Source organism: Taudactylus pleione, unplaced genomic scaffold (genome assembly GCF_031769625.1).
Source record: "Taudactylus pleione unplaced genomic scaffold, aTauple2 ptg000875l, whole genome shotgun sequence".
NCBI lineage: Eukaryota > Metazoa > Chordata > Amphibia > Anura > Myobatrachidae > Taudactylus > Taudactylus pleione.
The window spans coordinates 3,750,358-3,763,385 of NW_028285277.1; the positions used below are offsets into that span (position 1 = coordinate 3,750,358).

A 13,028-nucleotide genomic window follows, 5' to 3' on the forward strand; every position below is an offset into this window, starting at 1 on the left:
TCCATCCAATTTCATTTCCCACCTATATGATTTCCTAGACGATATCTGCCTGCTAAGCAAAATTCCATTTAACGTGACATTCCCGCATGACTGAACTAGCAAATAAAATGATATGGTAATTGTTTAAATGTATCCGAGACCTCAATGTATTATGATTGGTTTTTATGGGCTGTGAAAATTAAAGTGCAGAGAATTTGTTAAGCAAGTTGTTTTAAACTATAAGCGGAAATTGAGCCGCATTTGACCAGCTTAAAGTGTGATACTTGGCTGTTCCTACCTGTGGAGCCTGCACGGAGCATCTGGGTGCCCTAGATATATGGTGCATTGCCTGGGTATGACCAGCTTACAGTGTGATACTTGGCTGTTCCTACCTGTGGAGCCTGCACGGAGCACCTGGGTGTCCTAGATATATGGTGCATTGCCTGGGTATGACCAGCTTACAGTGTGATACTTGGCTGTTCCTAGCTGTGGAGCCTGCACGGAGCATCTGGGTGTCCTAGATATATGGTGCATTGCCTGGGTATGACCAGCTTACAGTGTGATACTTGGCTGTTCCTAGCTGTGGAGCCTGCACGGAGCACCTGGGTGCCCTAGATATATGGTGCATTGCCTGGGTATGACCAGCTTACAGTGTGATACTTGGCTGTTCCTACCTGTGGAGCCTGCACGGAGCACCTGGGTGTCCTAGATATATGGTGCAGTGCCTGGGTATGACCAGCTTACAGTGTGATACTTGGCTGTTCCTAGCTGTGGAGCCTGCACGGAGCACCTGGGTGTCCTAGATATGGTGCAGTGCCTGGGTATGACCAGCTTACAGTGTGATACTTGGCTGTTCCTAGCTGTGGAGCCTGCACGGAGCACCTGGCCGTCCTAGGTATGGTGCAGTGCCAGATATGATCAGCTTACAGTGTGATACTTGGCTGTTCCTAGCTGTGGAGCCTGCACGGAGCACCTGGGTGTCTTAGATATGGTGCAGTGCCTGGATATGATCAGCTTACAGTGTGATACTTGGCTGTTCCTAGCTGTGGGGCCTGCATGGAGCACCTGGGTGTCCTAGATATTGTGCAGTGCCTGGGTATGACCAGCTTACAGTGTGATACTTGCCTGTTCCTAGCTATGGAGCCTGCACGGAGCACCCGGCCGTCCTAGGTATGGTGCAGTGCCAGATATGATCATCTTATAGTGTGATACTTGGCTGTTCCTAGCTGTGGAGCCTGCACGGAGCACCTGGCCATCCTAGGTATGGTGCAGTGCCAGATACGATCAGCTTACAGTGTGATACTTGGCTGTTCCTAGCTGTGGAGCCTGCACGGAGCAGCTGGGTGTGCTAGATATGGTGGAGTGCCCGGATATGATAAGCTCACAGTGTAATACTTGGCTGTTCCTAGCTGTGGGGCCTGCATGGAGCACCTGGGTATCCTAGATATGGTGCAGTGCCTGGAGATGATAAGCTTACAGTGTGATACTTGGCTGTTCCTAGCTGTGGAGCCTGCACGGAGCACCTGGGTGTCCTAGATATGGGGTGCAGTGCCTGGATATGATCAGCTTACAGTGTGATACTTGGCTGTTCCTAGCTGTGGGGCCTGCACGGAGCACCTGGGTGTCCTAGATATGGGGTGCAGTGCCCGGATATAATAAGCTTACAGTGTGATACTTGGCTGTTCCTAGCTGTGGGGCCTGCACGGAGCATCTGGGTGTTCTAGATATATGGTGCATTGCCTGGGTATGACCAGCTTACAGTGTGATACTTGGCTGTTCCTAGCTGTGGAGCCTGCACGGAGCACCTGGGTGTCCTAGATAATGGGGTGCAGTGCCCGGATATAATAAGCTTACAGTGTGATACTTGGCTGTTCCTAGCTGTGGGGCCTGCACGGAGCATCTGGGTGTCCTAGATATATGGTGCATTGCCTGGGTATGATCAGCTTACAGTGTGATACTTGGCTGTTCCTAGCTTTGGACTCTGCATGGTGCAGTGTCTGGATTTGTGTGGCATTGTATTTTGGTGCCCGTAGGGTGGGCGGTGAGGAGTGGATTAGAGGAGTTGGCGATGGACTGTGCTACCTGCTAAGAGTTATAAAATTCATATCGTGTACTGTAGAGCATATATATATATATATATATATATATATATATATTATAAATTTTTATTTTTTTGAGAGCAGTTGGAAATAGAAGATATATTTTGTACTAAACAGGACACTCTGCTTGTGCTACACGCAGTGCCCCACCAACCCTTTGGAAGCGCCCGCCTATCCCGTTTTTTCTTAAGCTGGGCATCCACTATACAATTCTCTGTCAGATATCTGTCTAATCTGGCTGGATGGAATGAAAACCTGGTAATGTATGCGACAGTAATCGTTCATTAATCGTGCAGTAAAGTGCCGAAAACGACCAGCGATGCGCGTTCCCACTGGTCATTGTCGGCTTTTGTCATCGCCTGAACATGCAGGCCAACCTTTTGATATTGTCATGTTCAGGGATGAGGGAGGGTGCCTGCACTGAAGGACATATCGTTCAGTGTGGGCACATTATCCACTGCACAGGATAATGAACGATTGCATGATTACAATGATGTAATCGTACAGTCGTTCCACTCTCGTGTAGTGGATACCCACCTTAAGGTAGTAAATGATCTGGTCACTGCCAAGGCTAAAGGCCTTTACTCACTTCTTATTCTTCTAGATCTCTCTGTTGCCTTTGACACTGCTGACCACTCTCTTCTCATACAAACACTACAATCCCTAGGTCTTCAAGACACAGCCCTTTCTTGGTTCTCATCCTACCTATCTAATAGCTTTTTCACTGTTCACTTTTCTGATTCTACCTCCACTTCGCTACCTCTATCAGTTGGAGTACCACAAGGTTCAGTATTAGGTCCTCTGCTTTTCTCAATATATACCACCTCTCTTTGCAAACTAATCAGCTTTTTTGGTTTTCACTACCATCTGTATGCGGATGATACTCAAATCTACCTATCCTCCCCAGATCTGTCACCATCTGTGCTGGTCCGTGTCACTGAATGTCTCTCTGCCATTTCATCTTGGATGTCATCTCGCCAGCTGAAACTTAATATTTCTAAAACAGAATTAATCATATTTCCATCGGCCAATTGTAGTTACCAACCTGATATCTCTGTCACTGTTGACAACCTCACAAGCCCCGCTGCCTAGGTGTCATCTGAACTGTCCTTTGTTCCCCACATTCAATCTGTCTCAAAATCATGTTACATACATCTACAAAACATAGAATTTTTTTTTACCATATCTTACACAAGACACTGCAAAAACTGTAATACATGCACTCATTAGACTCCTTACTGGTCTTCCCAAAAACAGACTCTCACCACTACAATCCATAATCAATGCAGCTGTGAGACTGATCTTCCTCGCTAAACGTTCATTGTCTGCTGTTCCACTCTCAGTCCCTCCATTGGTTACTGGTCTTCTACCGTATTCAATATAGAGTACTTACACTCACACAAAGCTATTAACCAAACCACAACAAAATATATCTCTTCTCTTATCTCGAAATATCTTCCAACTCAACCTCCCCGCTCTGCACAAGATCTGTGTCTCTCATCCACACACATTACTTGTTGCCATTCACAGATACAGGACTTTTTTTGGGGCTGCACCCACCCTGTGGAATGTCCTCCCATGCACAATAAGATTTAGACTCCAAACCTTCAAGCGTTCCCTGAAAACTCATCTCTTCAGACAAGCTTATCAGATTCCAGAACCACCCACGTAACCTTCATAGCTTCCCTATCTAATTACATCCCTTTTTACAGTCTACACATAACCTCACATATTCTCTCTTTCTTCAATCTTACATCCTCCTGACCCTAGGTCAACTTTCCTGTGTGACTGGATCATACAGCTCACCAAGAAACTCTGCAATCGGGCTGGACCAATTTGCAATATGTAGCAACTATCCTTGTGTGTCGAGCCTGTGAGCAGGGCCCTCTTACCTTTATGTCTGTCTGCTATAGTACTACCCAGTTTGGTTCTAGTACTGTTATTTCCATTTGTAACGCGCAATGTAATATGCTTCGCTATATAAGAAACTGTTTATTAATAATAATAATAATAATAATAATAATAATAATAATAATTGCACCTGTTACATCTTGCAGAGGATGTTAGAGCTCTCGGTTCTATATGTCTCCAATAAACACCTGTTACCTTGCAGGGATAGTTACACTACAGTGTTTGTATTTGGTAATAGTATGATGGGATGTGAAGCGGAGACCAGCATTTACAGTGTAATTGGCATAATGCGTTTGGCTCATCATCTGACAGATGTGTTACAGAGCGATCTGTGGGAGATTGATGCACATTGCATATGACAGGCCTCTGACAGAAGCATCTTCACGTACATCTGATAACGTCTTTCCACATGGTGCTAACTGAGATGAAATAAGGGCAGTTCCTTAAGTGTTGCTGTCATGTGATATAACTCTTCCTCACCATGTTCCAAAAGGCTGGAAAGACACCTGTGTACCTCTGTCGTAGTACTGTCACAGAACTCAAATATTTCACACAGTCTTCATGACTCCATAAACGTTTCATAGATCCTCTCAGGTTCGTGCTCCTGTCATGCAGCCCAGATGCAGTGTATTCAGAATATCGGATGCTTTTATCTGTTGCAAGTATCTTCTTTATTCTGTACCTAAAGCTGTGGTGTGTGTGTGTATGTCTGCATATGTATGTTACCTTGCAAAGTGGGGGAGGCATTGTATGACACGGGACAGACTTGCCCCCCACTATTGGCTCCCACTGGGAGAAGGGACAGTTAGCAAATGTTGCTATGGGCAAGTGTAGGGGGGTGAAGGTTGGAGGGTTCACATAGAAAATTGATTGATATCCTCATTCATGGTTGGGTAAGAGTATTCCGAAAGGTGGCATTTATGTTACAGCCATATATAGAGAATTCATCGCGGCATTCCGCAGTGTAACACTGGGAACAAATAGATCCCGGCTTCATCTATCCAATTTATTTGGACTCCACAAATATTGAAAGAAAAGAGTGAACTATAGAGTAGGGACTTTTCCTCCAAAATATAGGACACCTGTTTGGCATCCTACAGTATCTAGCAGCACATGGTATAGTGTTAGTTGGGCACTAGTTCATGGCCTGTCGGGGGTCCCTTTATGATTAGGGCCAAATGAACAAGAATGGAAATGTTGTTTTGTGGTCCCATAATATTGCAGAAATAGGCTCCGGTTAGTGCGGGTATTTGGCGTTCCCCCTTACACTATGCCGCCACACAATATTAAAAAGGAATTGGCACATTTTTACCCTATACCTGCGTTCATTCAAAAGACAGATAGCGATTATACTTGCGAGTGTTCGTGGCGAAACAGACCGGGATCCGGCTGTGGGTTCTGAAGTGAGTAAAGTTTCTTTTCCTCCCTTTAGAACAGAATTGGAATTGTTTTTGTCTGACATTTAGTGGACCCGCAGTGGGATAATTGAGGACAGGTGGCTTCTCGTTTGTTGGAGATAAACTTATCTGCTCATCGTTCCCAGACGCAGATAAAGGGGAATTGTAGGAGAGGAAATTGAAATATAAAAATGCATTTTACAGATTCTTTCAGAGTGTATGCATAGCAGTTATTTCATGGAAGAGACACGATTGGACGAAAGTTGCGCTTGGTAGGAAGAAATCAGCACTTTTTTGTCTAATGTGACTTCCACGAGTGTTCTGTAAATATTTTACCATCCTGCTCATGGTTTTATAACATCCATCGTAATGTGCCCAGTGCCAGATTTGTGAATCTTAAGTTTAAAACGTTTGTGTTTCTGGTAAATTAAGTCTGAGAGAAATGGTGTCATACGAGATGTATTACAAACGCGCCTCAATGTCCAATATTTTCTTATGACAAAATCACAGAGTTTAAGACATGAAAACTACTGTATGTTATTGTCATTTAAAAATACATGTTTATGAATTTTACAGTGAAAGTCCCACTTATGCGTACGCACATCAGTAGATTGTTCACTACTGTGCATGCATACAAGCTGCACTGAGATTTTGCACGCACCGAGGAATCCATCACAGAGTGAGTGACAGGCTGTGAGCGTTTGGGGGAGTGGTCGGAGAAACGCAGACGTGCCTGTCCGTTGGAACGCCGTTGTATGAGCGCGCATAAATTAGCCACTGTGATTGCATACGCAGCTTGTGTACTTGTCCAGAGCACAGACCAGGTGTCCGATGGGAGAGTTCAGTCGATGAATCCTAAAAATGTATTGTAATCTGCAATGTAAGTCACAATTTGGTTATTCCTTCTCTTATTACAGCCAAATGTGTTTACGGTGGAAAAGTCCTGGCCGAAGGCGAGCGGATCCTGACTCTGAGCTGCAGAGAATGTAAAGTGAGTGCCAGCTCTTATCTCAGACTTCTGTCACTGTAGCTGAGTACACTGAACATGTGACACAAGGAATCGTCCCTCACTCTGATTCATCCTGTTCTGCTGAGTTCTTATGCCTGATACATTGTATAGATTATATTAGGCTGAGAGATTGCTTTGTTGTGTTACATGTGCAGGCGCCTGGGCTGATGAAATATTTATATGCCATGACGATGCCAGCTGGGGTCAAGTGCGTTTCTGCAATTCTGTCTGCACAAGCCACTGACACATTATAATGATAGATGTCAACATTCTGTTACTGAAATTTGGGGCACAGTAATAAATATATTTATATAAATGTATTTTACACCTTATTCCCCGGCTATAGGATACTGATTCTTGCCACACAACCAGACACACATCGATAATGGACATTTCAGTCCCATGTTCTTTCCTGACTGTAAATGAGTAGAGCGGGATGGAGATACTATAGCATCTTATGGCACATATGGGTCCTTCCATTGGGCAGGAGCGGAGTTAGTCTGCTTAGGGTGAGGCTTGGGAAGTTCTGTATCCTGTAGTGCTGGATGGATAATATCAGGGATGGCAATTGTGGCAGCCCGGCTATATCTGTAGTGTTGGTATACAGTGCACATGGACAAGTTGGCAAAATCATGGTTTTGGAAGCCATTACCGTAGCAGATGTCCGATTAGCCAGCTAATAACAGTAGTGTGTGTAGCCCACCTTTGGGGTACTAATAATACAGTATATGCAGACCTGACTACATACACTGTACATATACACTATATATTTATTTGGTGCTACCACCCAAGTCTTCAGAAACCTATTAGTGGACTTGGGATTACCCCCTGCTGGTATCTTTTATTTTTCCTTTAACCATAAAAACACCCATTTAGTTTACATTTGGCTACTTCCACTAATATACACACCATGAAAATAAAATAAAATATATATATTGCTCTGTGTCAGTTTTTCTAGTTAAATAATTATCTTTGCAGTCGCAACAATTCGCATATAAAGCATCACATATTAATTGTTAAACCAACTGCTGACAAATAATTACAGTAATTGTCTTTCAGTTTTGTTTACATTGAACTGATACACTTTTTAATACCCTTTAACTCAGACAACACAGTAACTCTTCAACAGTCAAGTGTAAAGTACTTTAAAGCTTCAAACCGCGTACACACGAGATGATATTTATGAACGATAACGATATCGTTCAACGATATATCGTTCATATCGTCCAGTGTGTATGCAGTGAATGATCAACGATGCGCGTCGGGGATATCGTTAACGATGCCATGCTGCCGAATGCAGCATAGCCCCTCTCCCCCACCCCCTCCCCCCACTGTCCCATCGTTTGTCGTGGCTGTCATCGGCAAGTATGTATACACATACCGATGTCGGCACCCCCGCCGAGCTCGTTGCGTCCAATATTTCTCATCACACACTAGTGTCTAGTGTGTGTGAGACTTTAAAATCATTGTATAATTAATGACCGCAACCCACATAATGCCTTTCCTCTAGTCTATATGCGTGGCCTGGCCATGCTTTGGTGGTGCACTTATCATGTTAGCTGTGGGGTACCGAGTGGGGAAATTCCTCAAACTCCTATGCTCCAGATAATGTACCTTTAGTACTAGTTATAGGGGAAAATAACCTATTCAACTACACTTAACGAATGGTTTCTACTTTTATATATATTTAGCTTAAGTCATACTTACCTATTCTCAGATCTCATGTTGGTTTTATTGTAACCATAGGTTGCCCGGGTTCAACAAAATGTGACTCTTCTGCTTCTGTAGACGCCCTCTTGCCTCTTTCTGTTGCCATTTATGAGAGGTTTTCTGTTATTTAGGCAGCAGCTTGGTTTGATGCTGTTGTCCCAGAAAGTAACTATTACTGTAAATACCATATTCTACCCCCCCCACCAAATTGTACATTGTAACACACATACCCCCCGTTTCTCTGACAGTCACCTTGTATCACTTTGATTTAAGTTATTTTTGGAGAAAACAATTCCTTCTATAATAACCATATTAAAAATCCATTATATTAATAATTAATAATGTCAATATATTCTGTGACAGTCTAGTTATATATTCACAGACCAATTTTAGTCAGCTGCGTTGGCTTCCCCTATGGGCATTGCTCTCAGGAGTGGTGTAATTAACCTTCTCTCAGGACTTGCCGTGTATTTTTGTAGGACTTGTTCTCGGCCCCAATCCATGTTAGATGAGGTGTTTGTAACTAGCTGATCAGAAATTACACTAATACTTTGCTTTCTACTTGTAGGGATTACACTGAAGCCTACAGATTATCTGTGGCTGTACTATACACAGAGGCAGGGTTGGACAGGCGTAAAGGGGAATCCCCCGGTGGGCCCCACTGTCTGAGGGCCCAACCCCTCCTCTAGGGATCAGGTTCCAGACTGTGTACTTGAATGATACAATATACATATGTTACATTATACTGCACAGGACTATGGTGTATTTCATACAAACTATTGCTGTTATTAATCTGGTATATTATCATGCATGCACTAACAGTATTTACTATATACCGTATATATATTTTTAAAGGGGCCCAGACCATGCACTTTCTAATGGTTAGCCAAGCCTCTGTGGAGGCTAGCCACGCCCCTTCTGTAGGCTGGCCACACCCCTAAGTATGGGCCCCTATCACTGCATTGCCCCATGCACAGAGGGATATTTATAGACATTGGTGCACAATTAGGTGTGTTGTCCCATAACAAATAATGTGTGCTGTAGCAGGGTACCGGCGCACCTTAGGGTGGCACCCCCACACCCAGTGCACATGACACATCATAGCACAAGTGTTGGGAGCAGGAGAATGGTTGCCGGGCATGCCGTATGTAGCACAGTACCCCTCCAGGCACCCCACAAGCTGGAGAAGGGTGCGATCGGGGCAGCACCTATGCCTTTCGCCCTGAGCGGTGGCACCAGTCGCACATCACTTTTCACAGCCCCGCACCCAATCACGTCACCTGTCACTTTCTGATCTCTTCTGAAAAAAATGTCAGTTAGAATCTAGTTGGTTGCTATGGTTTATTATTGTTCCTTTTTGTTTTTATTATACTGATTTTCTTTTTATATGAATAAGCTCTGATTGGGATCGTTCATCTGATTTGTATTATGCTTTTTTTTTTTTTTTTAAAACACCTGGCACCTGTCATGATTACAGCCTAATTAGTATAATTATGGAAATAATATGTTAATGTTTTCATGGTCTATCCTAATGTTGATTTCCAACAATTCACTGTGTAAGGGGTTAATGTATTTTTCTGAAGGACGCACCTGGGGACTGTTATTTGTCACCGTACCCTGATGAGGAGGAGAATCCCTGCTATCACACAGGAGAACAGGCTACACTAATGGCCCAGTTATTAGCTCCTCAGATCCTGGCTTAGGTGCTCCGAGTGCATCATATAACCCTATTCAGTCACATTTATCACTGAATAATATGTGTCTATTACCTATACAGGCCCCTAATGGATCATTAATACGACATAGTCATATTAGGTAAATGTGGTAAATCAGGCCTTCTGTAGTCATATTAATGCCATGACTCAGCTTAGTTCTAGAAGAGCATTGGACGATGAGACAAAACACCAGGGGGTATATTTACTAAAGTGAGAGTATTTAGAAGTGGAGATGTTGCCCATAGCAACCAATCAGATTCTATTTATCATTTATCTAGCACCTTATAGAAAATAATAGCTAGAATCTGATTGGTTGCTATGGGCAACATCACTTCTAAAAACTCTCATTTTAGTAAATATATCCCTAGTAGTAAAACAGATTAGAATACCAGGACACATTTTGCTGAGATATCTCAGAGAATTATTTGGGAGGGGGTTAAGCACTGCGATTTTTGGTCATATGAAATTGTGTTAAATATTCTGCCTTTGTGTTCTTAAATAACAAAAGTGACACGTGATAGGCTGGATTATTCCTGAGGCTCCTTTGTTCCTCTAATCACCCAATATGAAATCCAGGAGGGGTGTTAGTGGTAGCACCAATCACAAGCTGCTACAGATAGATTGTGGCGTGTGATTGGTCCTCCTGCTCAGAAACCCCTGTGCCACTATTTACAGTCACATCACTAAATTGATGCATATTCTGTGTCACAGGACCTGCAGAGGCCGATATGGTCCCCCCAATGCTTTGGTTAGGGGGAGAGATGCCTTTAGTACAATCGTGTATGTAGGTTATAGTGCAGCTTCATATGAAAACTTAGCGATTCTCTTCCACTGTAATGAAATAAGTGTATGTCTGTTGCATACATTTTCTAAATATATTGTTTTGGGACCATTTGTAATTCTGTATTTCATGATATAATGTCTGCATTTAAATAATGGCTAATTACCAATCCTTACCACCTGCAGAAACGTTTTTGTCTGCATTATTAAAATACAGTCCTCACGGGGAGGAAGTGCAGCCTGTAACCAATATTTCATGTAATACTATATTAGGGAAACTGTCTTTAGGCTGCACACAGAGCTTAGCTGTGGGGGTGCCCCATTTCAGTACTGCCTGCCATTGGGTCTGGATAGTTTGGGGGTATCCCCATGTAACAAGTACGGCCATAACCCCTGTAGCTCGTCCATGCACTTTCCTGCCTGCGTAATATGTGTTATGTGTAAGTTGTGTATATATATATATATGTGTGTAAGTTGTGTATATATAATATATTGACTCTTAGCTATGTGGGATACAGACCCATCAGATACAATGCTAGTGACAGTGGTATTTCCATAATGAACGGCAGAGCTGTGACATTTCCAGCCTGTTGCAATGGGCCACCTATAGCACATCCCATTTACCACAGATAATCTCCTTATTTGCTTGCAGAACGGAGCCTTACAGAAGGTGACCGACCCTTGTCCGCCATTGAACTGCTCAAAAGAGGATCAAATTCTCCCGGAGAACCAGTGCTGCTCTGTGTGCCAAGGTGAGGAGCTCTGATATAATGTTTACGGTCTACATTATGGGTAGGCAGCCTGCCACAGGACGCCAATGTTATTACAGGCACCTGAGGGGGAAGATCCACTGGGAAGTAAAAAAAAATAATAAAAATGTCTCTGATCGGACATAAGGTGCCATTGTTATTCCTGGTATGGGGAGGATTGTATGTTGCCAGCAGCAGCTCAGTATTATATACAGCAAGGAAACTGCTGCACTGGTGTGATTAGTACCCCCTGCTCCCACACTGGTAGTACCCCCTGCTCCCACCCTGATAGTACCCCCCTGCTCCCACACTGATAGTACCCCCCTGCTCCCACCCTGATAGTACCCCCCTGCTCCCACACTGATAGTACCCCCCTGCTCCCACACTGATAGTACCCCCTGCTCCCACACTGATAGTACTCCCCTGCTCCCACACTGATAGTACCCCCTGCTCCCACACTGATAGTACCCCCCTGCTCCCACACTGATAGTACCCCCCTGCTCCCACACTGATAGTACCCCCTGCTCCCACACTGATAGTACCCCCCTGCTCCCACACTGATAGTACCCCCCTGCTCCCACACTGATAGTACCCCCTGCTCCCACACTGATAGTACCCCCCTGCTCCCACACTGATAGTACCCCCCTGCTCCCACACTGATCGTACCCCCCTGCTCCCACACTGATCGTACCCCCCTGCTCCCACACTGATAGTACCCCCTGCTCCCACACTGATAGTACCCCCCTGCTCCCACACTGATAGTACCCCCCTGCTCCCCTCACTGATAGTATCTCCCCTGCTCCCACACTGATAGTACCCCCTGCTCCCACACTGATAGTACCCCCCCTGCTCCCACACTGATAGTACCCCCCCCTGCTCCCACACTGATAGTACCCCCCTGCTCCCACACTGATAGTACCCCCTGCTCCCACACTGATAGTACCCCCCTGCTCCCCTCACTGATAGTACCCCCCCTGCTCCCACACTGATAGTACCCTCCTGCTCCCACACTGATAGTATCCCCCTGCTCCCACACTGATAGATCCCCCCTGCTCCCACACTGATAGTACCCCCTGCTCCCACACTGATAGTACCCCCCTGCTCCCACACTGATAGTACCCCCTGCTCCCACACTGATAGTACCTCCCTGCTCCCCTCACTGATAGTACCCCCCCTGCTCCCACACTGATAGTACCCTCCTGCTCCCACACTGATAGTATCCCCCTGCTCCCACACTGATAGATCCCCCCTGCTCCCACACTGATAGTACCCCCTGCTCCCACACTGATAGTACCCCCTGCTCCCACACTGATAGTACCCCCCTGCTCCCACACTGATAGTACCCCCCTGCTCCCACACTGATAGTACCCCCTGCTCCCACACTGGTAGTACCCCCCTGCTCCCACACTGATAGTACCCCCCTGCTCCCACACTGATAGTATCCCCCTGCTCCACACTGGTGGTACCCCCCTGCTCCCACACTGATAGTACCCCCTGCTCCCACACTGATAGATCCCCCCTGCTCCCACACTGATAGTATCCCCCTGCTCCCCTCACTGATGGTATCCCCCTGCTCCCACACTGATAGTATCCCCCTGCTCCCCTCACTGATAGTACCCCCCCTGCTCCCACACTGATAGATCCCCCCTGCTCCCCTCACTGATAGTACCCCCCTGCTC

At 45.1% G+C, this 13,028-nt stretch overlaps 1 protein-coding gene across 4 annotated transcripts in view; it reads left to right on the forward strand.

The window, feature by feature from the left end:
* Positions 1–13,028, forward strand: part of NELL1 (neural EGFL like 1) — a 647,610-nt gene that overhangs the window by 316,540 nt on the left and 318,042 nt on the right. For all 4 annotated transcript variants that reach the window (XM_088458962.1, XM_088458961.1, XM_088458963.1 and 1 more), the window contains exons 10-11: positions 6,304–6,377; positions 11,253–11,352. In XM_088458962.1, the coding sequence (XP_088315088.1) occupies positions 6,304–6,377; positions 11,253–11,352 (174 nt within the window). The remainder of the gene's footprint in view (positions 1–6,303; positions 6,378–11,252; positions 11,353–13,028) is intronic.